The 12423-nt window shown below is 38.5% G+C and overlaps 1 protein-coding gene across 2 annotated transcripts in view; it reads right to left on the bottom strand.

Moving 5' to 3' along the window:
* Positions 1-12283, bottom strand: part of calcrl2 (calcitonin receptor-like 2) — a 36011-nt gene extending 23728 nt beyond the window's left edge. For both annotated transcript variants that reach the window (XM_063464159.1, XM_063464160.1), the window contains exon 1: positions 12186-12283. In XM_063464159.1, the coding sequence (XP_063320229.1) occupies positions 12186-12235 (50 nt within the window). In that variant the 5' untranslated portion in view covers positions 12236-12283. The remainder of the gene's footprint in view (positions 1-12185) is intronic.
* Positions 12284-12423: the final 140 nt, after the last annotated feature.

Below are 12423 nucleotides of genomic sequence, written 5' to 3'. Positions count from 1 at the left end.
GAATAGAAAATGAAGAAACATACCAGGATCCTGATGTCCTGAGGTCATAAAATGCTTTAAAAACAAAGGATCAGTCATCGTGAAATTGTGAGAAGCCTTTATTGCTAAAGACTTTTTCTCTCCTTAAACAGAAGTGTTTCTCATTATTTTTTGTTAAACCAAAGTGACTCTAATAAATCGTCCCTTTCCCTCTTTCTGGAAGACAGAACATAAATATGTCTACATCTGAAAAAGTACAAACTGTACCTCTTGATAGTTTATGAGAAACAGAAACATGGGAGTCTGACTGGAGTGGCCCAAGCAAAAAGTAAGAGAAAAATATAGATAATGTAGAGATAACTTAACAATAACAACAACCGTGCTATGTTTCTTTGGCCTGTGTTCCACCCTTTCATTTCCTTCCAGTGTTTGAATATCACCACACTGTAATGTTTTTGCACAAAATACACAAGAAGAGCAATCCTGCCCACAAGAAAACCACCACCCTGTAGCTTTAATGCTTCTTCTAATGAGGATCTTTTAAATGGTTGCTGTTCTTCAGATACAGCAGGCGTCAAAACCACATCAACATACTGAAGTTTGTGGCCCACATATAGGACCCCTTGAGCTCTCCTGCATTATCCAGGGCCCAGGGGAGAAAAAGCTTGACCTTGGCGCTTCTAAAACGAATACAATTGTTGTTGATTTCCATTTTTGAAGGAATGTATTACACCTTAAATCGGTGAGGTCATCTTTGCAAAAAAGCGAACAGTGCTTACATTTTCTGGGGGTGAAAAATGTAAAAATATACAGTCATTGAAAGAATTCTGCAGGTCTTTTGTAAGAGCTTCAGTGATAGCTTGATTTGTAGCTATGATGAACATTAGCACAATCCGCTTCCGAAGAACATTTGGATCAGGAATACAATAATCGTACTAGATCAGGAATCACAAAACCCTTACAGGAACAAACTACAGTTAAATGGGTTAAATGGATCAGTACACAGTTTCTCCAGCTGCACATAACCATAGTAAATTTCCCATCAGCCTCCTGGTACTTGGACTAGTACTTATACGTTAGAAAGGACTATATCCAGTCCATTTACTAATACTAGTCCATTTACAATATATCCTTTGCCTTTTGGACACTCACTGTTTTATATTTATCTTGAACTATGTCTATCCAGCTAATATTATTATATTTCATTTAGTTATTTCATTTGAGCTTTACATGACCATTTTAATTTGAACAGTATATTTAGTTTTATAGTCTCACAGTTCTTAAACCTGGCTCCTATTTTATCTTTCAGTGTGAACGGACGCTCTTTTCCAAAAATGAGGCGAATAAAGTCATTTCCATCTGAATCGAGCTATTTACTCACAAGCTCCCGAAACGCTTTTTCTCAAACTGCATTTTCCTTTAAATCAGTTGTGACGTCCTATAGTTTCCACAATGCCAGTTTGACAGCATCCAAAGAGTGGTCATTTCCATCATGAAGTTACATGTGCAACATGTGTAGGCAGGAGAGGCAGTGGTGATGTTATCAGCAGAAGATACAAGAAGACTTTCAAGTAGGGGGGAACTACGAGAGACACAGCATGTCTCATAACATCACTGCATTCCGGTCTTTTGAGGTAACTGTTTCTGAGAAATTGTGTTTCTGTAGTGTGGTCAGTATGCCCTGCAGTCTGAGCCACTGTTTTCCCTGTTTTACTGTGTTTGCTAAAATCACCTATCGTAGAGTAGGAGTTTAGACCTTCCCCAGTCCTTACTGAATAGATTTAATTCATTATTGAATTTTGTTCTTCATGATCAGTGATATTGTAGCAAAAGATATTTAATTCAGTTAAGTTTTATTTATATAGTGCCAAAACACAACGACAGTCACCTCTGCCCACATAGCAAGCAGGTCTGGCCTGTATCTGGTATCAAGCCGGCACTGCTGGTTGACTTCTGGCATGATAAGACGTATGTCATCCAGATATGGGCCAGGGCCTGTTTATGCAATGGCACGCCACATCTGGCCCGATTGTGGTTTGGTGTATGTGGCCCAGGCCCATAGAAAATAGGTCTTCCCTGGATCCAGCATCAAGCTGGCACTTCTGACTGACTGGTGTCATGGCAGGGTGTATGTCAAACAGATGTGGGCCAGGTCTGGCAATGATGGCACTATTTATCTTCCTATTTTCCTATTTTAGTCAGAAGACCTAAATGCCATGTTGCAATACTATACTGCTATGGTAGCCAATGTTTCAAATGCAGATTTGACAGGTTTGTGAGTGTACACTTTATCCCAAACCTAGTGACGGTTTGCTCATCTGTGCCAGTGGGTGGCTGTAGCTCAGGCGGTAGAGCAGGTCACCTACTGATCGGAAGGTTAGTGGTTTGATCCCTGGCTCCTCCAGTCTGCAAGTCTGTGTCTGAATATAGTTAGGAAGCACTCAGTCTAGAGAAAGTGTTTGTTTGGGTGAATGTGGCATGTTGTATAGAGCACTTTGAGTAATCTGGAAGAGTAGAAAAGTACTATATAAGAATCAGTCCATTCACTGTCTGAACAGAGTTTTGCCATGTTACTTTTGCACTATTATCTTCCAGCACATGTTGTTATTACATGGCTTGATTAAGGTACACATTAGGCTGACATCTGGGCCAGCACAGGGCCAGCAGTGTGTCTGCAACTGGCCTTGTGCTGGCCCATGTGTGGGCCACCCCTGGCAAACCAGATCGGGGCCACCAAAGGGCCGTTATTCTTTGCGGTATGTGGGCCATGTATAAGCACATTGTGTGGGCCAGATCGGGGCCATACCAATTTTGCTATGTGGGTAGGTGATGTACAAGTCATACAGTCTCAAATAATATATAATATAGACATGACTGGTATTATCACTTGAACTAACAAACATGTTATCCGGTGGCTGTAGATAGCAACTACAACTTTTTAGCCAGGATTTAAAATAAAAAATTCCAGTTAATTTATTTAAATCATTTCACAGTGAGGAAGGTCGTTAACAAAAGACATGGCTTTTAAATGTCTGACAAGACTCGGCTCCCCAGCAAATTCAGTCTGTTTAAAGAACTCCAAACTTTCATCACTGGATCTGCAGGTAACTCTTGTTAAAGTTCAAGTGTTTGAAACCAGGAGAAGACTGCATTTGTGTGTTTGTGCATTGATTATTATAACACTCTTCTTTCTGGGTTACCGAAGAAAGGTTTTAGAGGTTTACAGATTTACAGATGGTACAAAATGCAGCTGCTCGCATTTTAGCCAAAAATGCCAGTGCTGAAATCTCTTCACTGGTTGCCTTGTCAGGTTCGAGCAGATTTTAAGGTCCTGTTGCTCACCTACAAGGCTTTAACCATTTCACGCATAGTGGCCACTACAGTGGACAGCTATCTTTGTGGACAGCTGCTTTCTTGTATTTGTGTCACTGTTGATATACTTGCACATAAACCACTACACTGGACACTGATGTGTCAAATTCATAAGTCAAAACGTATGTTGTCCACCTAAGTGGACATGTAACCAACTCTTTGAAAAGTACATATTTTAAAAAAATCAAGTTCAAAAATCTTTTTTTCATGCCTAAAGATGAATAAAAATACTTTTATTCACTTATCTTTTTTAAAATCTTCAAATAGCTGTTCAGCACTTTGTTTGAAAGCGCTTTATAAATAAAGTTATCATTTTTATTATTAATGTAACCTCTATCAGAGGTCACATCTGCTGATATTTTTGATAAATAAATGAATGAAAATGCACATTTTTCCTTGCTTGAAGGTAGAACAAATTTCCCTGCCGTGGGATCAATAAAGTCTTATCTTATCTTATCTTATACTATCAATTTTGATAAAATGTTTGCTTCTTGCTCAGAAATGCGAAAAAAAAATTGGTTAAAAAGAAATTCCTATAATTTTCATGGGACATACTTGTTTTTTTGCATGACTATATGGTCTGTACTACAGCTTTTTGTTTTTGCTGTCCCAGAATTAGCTTTATTGGTTCTTTTACTCAGTAAAATGGACTGCAGATGCTGCTGTGAAATAAAACAACTTTTTTTTTCTCCACTGACCCTAGCGGTCATTATTGCATAATTGCACAATGGCTAATTTTGCATAAACAAAAATAGAATATTATTGTTAGTACATGTGTTATCAATTTCAGTGTTGCATTTTTGCAGGGTTAAAGGAATTTGAACTGTAGGGAAAAGAGCATTTTTGCCTTAAAAGCAGTAACTCGAGAAAGTTATTTTGGGAAGAATGCAGTTAGTTTGAGAAAATCCAGACCCCATGGGTATATATAAAAGAACAAAAGCTCAGACTGAAAGCTTAAATTAATTATGAAAAACCAATTTAAAAACTAACAGGCCTAAGAGCAAATAGCTGGCTGGAATTCTCACGCTGCTGTCAGCAACATAACAGAAAAAAGGACTGTGTAATTAAAATCTCTTCTTTGTTAGATAACTAAAACAAATGCCACTCAAAGCAACAATGAATGCACTCCACTGGAGATGAGAGAGTTTATCAGTGATAAGACAAAATACCACAAACACCATGGAGAACCAGAGGGAAGAAAAAGAAAAACTGGCCTTGATATTTATTTAAAAGCCATATTTCAACTGTAGCTGAAAACTGTTCTGTACATCAAAGCTCTAATAAGCTCTACAGCTTGTTTATGTATCAATAAGTACTTAGAGTTAAATATAAATGCCAATATTGCAATGTTTTTTAAAAAAACTAATTAACCTAAACTGCCTTTAACAAAAGTCTTTCAAACTACTGAGTGACTGTCTGGAAAGCATATTTTAAAGTATAAACACTCCTCATTTTGTAAATACTTGAACTTATATATTCATAAAGTTCTAATGAACTGTTGATGTTAACATTTCATTCTTACTTTTTGCAGGATGGAAGGACTTTAAGTTGCACGTACTGTAGTAGTTAGATATGGTAGAATCCAACCATAAAGGTCAACCTTCAGGGTCATAACCCAGATAACCCTGGAGGTGACGTAAGATAATAGGCGGGGGTGGTGGTGGTGGCTTTGGTTTGAATATCTCTCTTTTTTGTGGAATATCGGTTCATTTAACTCACCAATGCACAAGCAGAAGTGAATTTAATCTGCAGGGCAGGGCACTTTATTTTCCCAAGGGGTCCCATGAAAAACTGGGACTGCTGTGGAGGGCCCATTAATCATTCCCAAACACTAAAGCTACTGTGTCTACATTTTCAGGCACCTTATATGACTCTTCCATGTTTGACAATCAGGGGTATGAATTTAATTTTCTGAAGGGGCCATACGACTGGGCCTGTTGTGGAGGGCCACACCAAGAGACTCCAAAGTGCACACAGAATACTTTTAATTTAATAACATTTCATAAAAGTACTGTTTAAACTCAAACCTTGAGGTAGAAAAGTAACTAGTAACTGTATCTCTTAGGGTTGAATTTAGGGGTGGGCGATATAAACGATATACGATAGAAACGACATAGATTTGGCCAACGATAGAGATTTTGACTATATCGCGATATCGCGATATCGCATGTTGATGATGTCATCAAGCTGCGCCTGTTTTGGTAGAAAGTATCACAGTGGCTACAACCATTATCATCAGTAAATTATGTTCTCCTGACTGAAGTTTGGCCCGTGTATAGCATCCTGCTATGCGATTACATTTGTCCCTGACCACCAGAAACCCTCACGTTAACTTTTATCGAGTGGAAAAAAAGTTGCCGTTCATCCTCCAGCTTCACTGTGCTAATGTTATGCTAACATAGCTGTGTCGCTAGCAATCACGTAGCACAACATTATATACCAGGTAGTCCAACTTCGGTAACCCTGCAAACGGCACTGCTGTTTAGTGTTTCTGTCTTCACTTATGTTGGAAGTGGTAGCAGAGCTGTACGTTTTAATTAGTTTCAAAAATCTCTCAGTCAGAACATAGTATGAAATGTTTAGGTATAAACTAGCGAGCTAACTTCCTGTTAACTTCTAACTCCGTTAAATTTAATAAATTCTGTTTTCATGGATGCATGGATGTTAAACTTAATTGTTACACCCGATAAAGCAGCAACGCTGATGATTTAATTAAAGATGAAAGAATTTAGACTGTTTTTAACTCTCAGTGTTCGTTTGACTTTGGGACCTGAAGGGGACGGAGTTTTGGACCCAGATTACTCCTCACTACGGCAGCCGTAATGCTCTGACAATCCATCAAGCAGTCCATCAGCAGGCTTAACAAAGTTGTACTAAAACATTTTTTAACAGATTTCTACACGCCAAAATCGGTTCAAGGTCAGTGAGCACAACCAGAATTCATACATAAGGCACACTCTCGATTTTTGAGAAAATTAAAGGATTTTGAGTGTGCCTTATAGTTTGGAAAATACGTTATACAGAAGAAAAGAATATATCGTGATATATATCGTTATCGTACATGCTTCAAATTATATCGCGATATGAATTTTAGGCCATATCGCCCAGTCCTAGTTGAATTGTTAAATAAAGTGCTCATATACAGTAAATTTAGATTTGAATGAATTTACTTTGTTTCTAATAATGCTTACAGAGTCAAACAGGTATTTGTGGCTCATCCAGCTATATGTTTTATTCAGCTAATTCAGCTTCTCGTGTTTTCTTATCTGCTTGATGTTTCTTAAATATCCAACATTTAAAGTGAGTTTTTTCCAGTTCCTTTCAGTAAGTTGCTGTCAAACACTATCTAGTAGGTCAAACTGTCACAGCTTCTCTCCCATGCAGGTCTACTGTGGCTGAGGAAGTGTCCCTCAGTGCATCTGTTCACACATTATTCCTATTTATTTGTATTTCACTGGGGGTGGGGTGGGCATCACAGAGCGGCAACACAAACCATAGTAATATGTGAGGGAAGGGAGACAGGAAGGATGGATCCTCTGTCATCCTGCACCAGCTTCCTCCCTGCTCTCCCCTTGCCACTTCTAAAGAGCCCAACAGGTTAAAAATAAGCCATTGTTACGTGTACACAAAGGGATATGGAAAGGACTTTTATAGCGGGGGGACACAGATAACATTCTCAAAGCTTCTTAATATAAAAACACTCAGTTCGGTAGGGAAAGGTGAGGAAGTTCATTTGCAGAATTAGAAACTGAACAGTGTTGCATAGCCTTTGAATCTCTATTCTGTCGCCCTTTGTAGTTCAGTTTGTGGGTGTCGAGTACAAAGTAAAATGGGAGGGCAAGTTCGCTGTAAGTCACAACTTTGTTTAACATGCTAATATGTAAACATGCAATAAATCTACACAGTATGCTTGAACAGTATGAAAGGTCAAATAAGGCCTCCTTTGTTGCTCATGACTTACATCACTAGAAAAATAAGCTCTGCCTTAATTTCAAACAAGGAGGTACTAATTGAAAAAACAGACTATATGCAGCACAAAGCTGCTCAGCTAGTCCTGAACAGCAGCCCCGAGGTCATTTTTCTCACAAGTAGGCAGACGTTTACAGTAATTTGGAGTGTGCTTGGAGATATCAATACCATTACAGATTCATTTGTTTGCCTTAAGTAATAGAACACGTCACATAATTTTTATTATTATTTTTTAATAAACGGGAGGATGAGAATGTCTATTAACCACATCTGCACTCATTGTACTGTTCACTAACCCAGAAATAATTTCCATGAGCTGGTTTTGCTAAACCTAATCATGCTGTGCAGTCACACAACAGAGGTTATCAACTTGCCAATCACTTGTGGCCAGGAGCTTGTAAACATGGAGTGAGAGTGCACACTTCTTGTTCTCTTTCTCACAAAGAGGAAAAAACTATAAACCTAAACAAATATGAGGAATAAGCGACACAGCTGGTGAAGCCAAAGCCAGGAAGAAAAGCTGGCTCTGGCCAGACTGTGCAAGTTAAAAGGCTTATCAATAACACTTGCCCTGCATTAACAAAAAGGTAGATCCCTCTGTAGTTACAATTCTGTGTTCCACTAAATTAATGTCTTTCTTAGATGTGTGCATGTAGCATGGATTACACTTGTCCTTAATATTGCAACCATGTTGGTGCTGAATGGTGAGTAGTTAAACAACTAACAATAAAAACCTGTACAACCTTATAGTGACAACCTGCACAAGTCTTTAGGGTTTTAACTAAGATTATATCTAAAAACATCTCATTAAGCTGCTTGTCAGCAAAAGATGTGATTTTGCTGGTCTCTGAGTAAGCCACCTCTTAACGCTTAGCTTTGAAGAGAGCTGAATGTCTCACTAGTTCTAACTAAACTGAATTGAAAATATTCTGAAAAAAACTGCTTCATAAAAACCATTCATATTAAACCCGAGGTTACCTCGGTAGCACCCCACATCTTGCTTCTAATTTCAGAAATGTTTCCAAAAACACATCCTATAAAAATTTTTTCACTTGATTTGTAAGTCTGGCAAAAGTGGAAATATCTAGTGTATCTAGTATAGTGTCAATTCCATTGCATCCCCCCCATATAACACTGCTTTTACATTCAGGTATTTAGCTTGCTAAGCAGATGGTTCCTTATTTTGTCTGTTGTTTGATGCAGCTAGTGAGAGCCACGAGACTCAACCATATGATAAATGTGTTTTGAAAAGCAAGGCAATGATCTACAAGCATCATGGCGGTTCAGAGTTAGGAGGTCATTCTCAGTATGTTTGTCACTATGTTTGAATCATTTCACATCATAGCTGCATATTCGTATCTGATTCCATTTAATACTGATATTACGTAACAATGCTAACCCTGGATCCAGGCTGATCTGAGGGCTCGTGTTTCTGTTTTCCCTTCTATGCAAAGAGATTTTCATTGATATGTTACTGAGTCATATCTGCATGTTATGATCTGTTTACAAATGCTGACTCATTGCTATAGTTGGTTGTACACTGAAAAAAATATTTATGCCCCAAATACTGACTTTAAGTAATCTGATTACATTTCAGTTTTCCATGTTACATTAGTACAGTGTAAAATGTTAAATTTGATCAAATCTGGTCAAATGAAATTGACTTGATTGGTATAAATTCAGTTTATACCAAGCATATTTTCCTTAATGATTAGTTATTTGAATAAATGAACCTATAATTTTATATAATTAGTGCTTTACAGATTTTTGTGAGTGTATCTCTGTCCAGCTGCATCCAGAGGCCTTTTGGTGCACAACGGCTGATAACTCCTTTCAGAAATCAAAAGTGAACTGAAAAATTTCAGAGGTCTTTGCATTTCTGCATTTGTCTGGTGTATTTTTTAAAAAAAAAAAGCCAAGTCGAAAATGTGGAGCTACAAGGAAGACCCCTTGTGAATGTAGGAACCAAGTGAAGGTAGCTTCTTTCTTCTTTTGTCTGGCAATAGCTATACTCACACATCTTATAAGCAGCTATTTGGAAATAGAAGACATAGTTTAAAAACCTGCCCACTAACCTGTTGCAGAACAACAAGAGCCAGCAACTAGTCAACACACAAGAGCCTGTTATGCAATAACCACAAGGAGCTTTAATTACAGGTCAAACAGGGTACTTGAACTTACCGGCAGGGGGTGATGGAAAGGATGCACAGCACTTTCATAAAACAAATGCTTTCTACTTAGAGTGACCTCAAAGAAATATGATCTCCACATTGTAAAGTGATCCAGACAAAACGTATTGTTTGATTTAATACACTCTACAGTTGAGGCTCTGTGTTTGTTTAATGCTATGAACAACGGCAAGGTGTGCAGAAAGTGGTCTCTTAACATTATCTGATCCTGTAAATCACTTATGAGAGTCAGCCCACCAATAGCACCAGGATTTACAGCCACCATGCTGTCCATGTATGACTTATTGGGAGCTTGGTTATGTTCCCATAGCTGGTCCCAAAAATAGCTCCTGCAGCTTGGAGCTATGCCATGCGGTTCCTTTTTTGTTTCTTATTTATACTTTTTTGTCCCTGGGACCATAAAAGAAGCACAAGCAGCACGGACCAGTGAATAGAGGAAGTCTGACATCTTCTTAACTGCTCTATACAACCAAACACAAGCGCTCCCACCTAACAGATTACTGCCAACACCCGTGGCTAATGATGACACAGAGGGAAATTAAAACTAATAAAATGGTAAATATGCCAGGTTTAGCCATCCTTCCCATCTATCATCCAGCGTGGGAGCAAGCACACCCTGACACAGTTCCCAGATATGGTCAGCCTGACACCATGTTCACCACCAAAGCATCTACTATGATTCTTTTTTTCCCCCATTTCCCATATATCACACTAGAGTTCTTCTTTAGTTTCCCCTTGAGAATAAACAGACTCAGTCTTGTTCTTTCTTTCCTCCACTTATTCAACTTCCTAGGAAAAAGAAAATCTAATATAGCCATGTAAAAAAGGAATAATTCAAATGTGACATCAACAAGCTGGTTCCTGTTGTAGAAATAACCTTTAAAATGACCTTTATTTCTAAAGTTTTATAGATAACACAATCTAAAAAAAAAAGAAAATCCTATCTATGACTGAATGACAGGTCATCTTAGGCTACCTAACAACAAACCCTGCAACTCACCACCTATTATTAACATACAGCATGCAACCCAAACTGTCAGTTATCTACCACTGAGCCTAAAATAAGCTCAGATTTTTTTTTGTTTTTGTTTTTGTTTTGTTTTGTTTTATGTAGCAGTGGGGGGGTGGGGGTCGGGCAGGGGGGTTTGTTGGCCTGTTTGTGTTATGAAAACTGAAAAGCCAGTTGGGGGTTGGGACCAAAGTAGCAGCTCAAACACCTATTAATACACTGATAGCTGCCTGGCAAGAGCAGGCTGTTCCACTCAGACACACACTAGAGTGCAGGGGTGCAAAGTTTCCCACAGGCACATGCAAAGTCCAGGAAACATCTTAGAGCATTCACAAGAAATCAAGCAATGAGGTGGTCTGAGAGCTGAGAATGCATAGGTATGATGACTACACCTTGGCAACACTAGGTCGAGAGCACAGTGGGTAGTCTTGAAGAAACCTAATTCGAATGGCAAATATAAGAAACAAATGCACAAAGCAAAACAGGAAACTGTTGTTGACATAAAGGTTTCTTGTAAAGTTTTGATAGAAATGTAATAAAACAAGTGAGAGTCACTTATACAGAGCATGTGATTCTCTATCTCTCTTTTTTTAAAACACACACACATACAAAGCAAGTCCTACCAGTCTGCAGAGGTTTTCTAGTGATTGCTAATGTGCATGTAGAAGGAAATGAAAATCACCCGGGAGAAATGCAAATGGTAAGAGAAATAACAAAGCACTTGTCAGTCTGCTGTGAACAACTTCGAGCAAGCTTGTGTGCACCTCTGTGTTTCCTATATTATTTTACTCTCTGTGCTGTTAAGTCAGACTGAATGTCAAAAGGAGCACTTGGGGACGCCTTGCTTAATTTGCATTCTGTAATTAGTTTATCAACCAGCATTAGTCAAGGATGTGAAGATTTTACAACAGCAATGTCAATTTCAGCAGAAATCCCTTCCCCACATGGCTTACTGCTTTAAAAAACTGTTCTATTAGAAGCCATCTAGCGCTTGATTGAATCTCAGAGCGCTCCTAATGACAGGAAACACTATCACCTCCCACTAAAGCACTGCTATATTGTCCATCTTTACTGTCAGATGTCATTTACTTTTCATGCCATGCTGACTCACTGCAGACTCCCTGATATTGACCATCTGCCATCTGTGCTTCGCAGTAGTGAAGATAATCATGGCATACACTATTTTATCCCTCTGTATTCTATTCATATATTACTTAGAACTGCAACAGCAGTAGCAGCCAAGGAGTCAGCTCAGGGTGTGACCTTCCCTCAACTTGCATGAACCCTATATACAAAATGTTAGAATCTTTTAATATTGCATAAAATGCTTTCAGTGAGTGTCAGCTACAAAAACCTTATTGTTCTCTATCATAATAAACATACTCATAAATAGTTCTATTATTTTTTGCGAAAAATACAACGTGCATGATTATTACTACGTGTTACAGACACCTTGTATCGGATTTACATGCCTACATCGTGGATTTTCCACAGTCATGGAGTAACTTTTCTTATGCATTGCATTGGTACAGTTTTTCTTTTTCATAAGATACAACACGTTTGCATCTTGCGCTGTGTGGCCACAATTCAAGTGAAGGCTCATAAACATTGTAATAAGTCGTGCCCTGGACTGTTCCTAGTGCCTGATGTTGAGATTTGTGGCTTACCTTTTCTTTGAGTTAGCTGTCAAACTGTCTTCTCCTCCAAATATCCCCATGCTTGCATGATCCGAGCAGAGAACTGTCTCATGCTGTCTCTGTATCAACAGTGACCAAACCCGACCACCCCGCTATAGGAGTCAAGAAAAACGTCATAGCGAATACTACGTTCCTGTTAGCACTTTCAAAATAAAGCATCTCGGAACTGAACTGACATATTTGTATTCATTAAGTGTATAGTACAATA

Source organism: Pelmatolapia mariae, linkage group LG20 (assembly GCF_036321145.2).
Source record: "Pelmatolapia mariae isolate MD_Pm_ZW linkage group LG20, Pm_UMD_F_2, whole genome shotgun sequence".
NCBI classification, from domain to species: Eukaryota; Metazoa; Chordata; class Actinopteri; order Cichliformes; family Cichlidae; genus Pelmatolapia; species Pelmatolapia mariae.
Note: the sequence above shows the minus strand (reverse complement) of the source record. Positions and strands in the feature narration are given on the sequence as shown.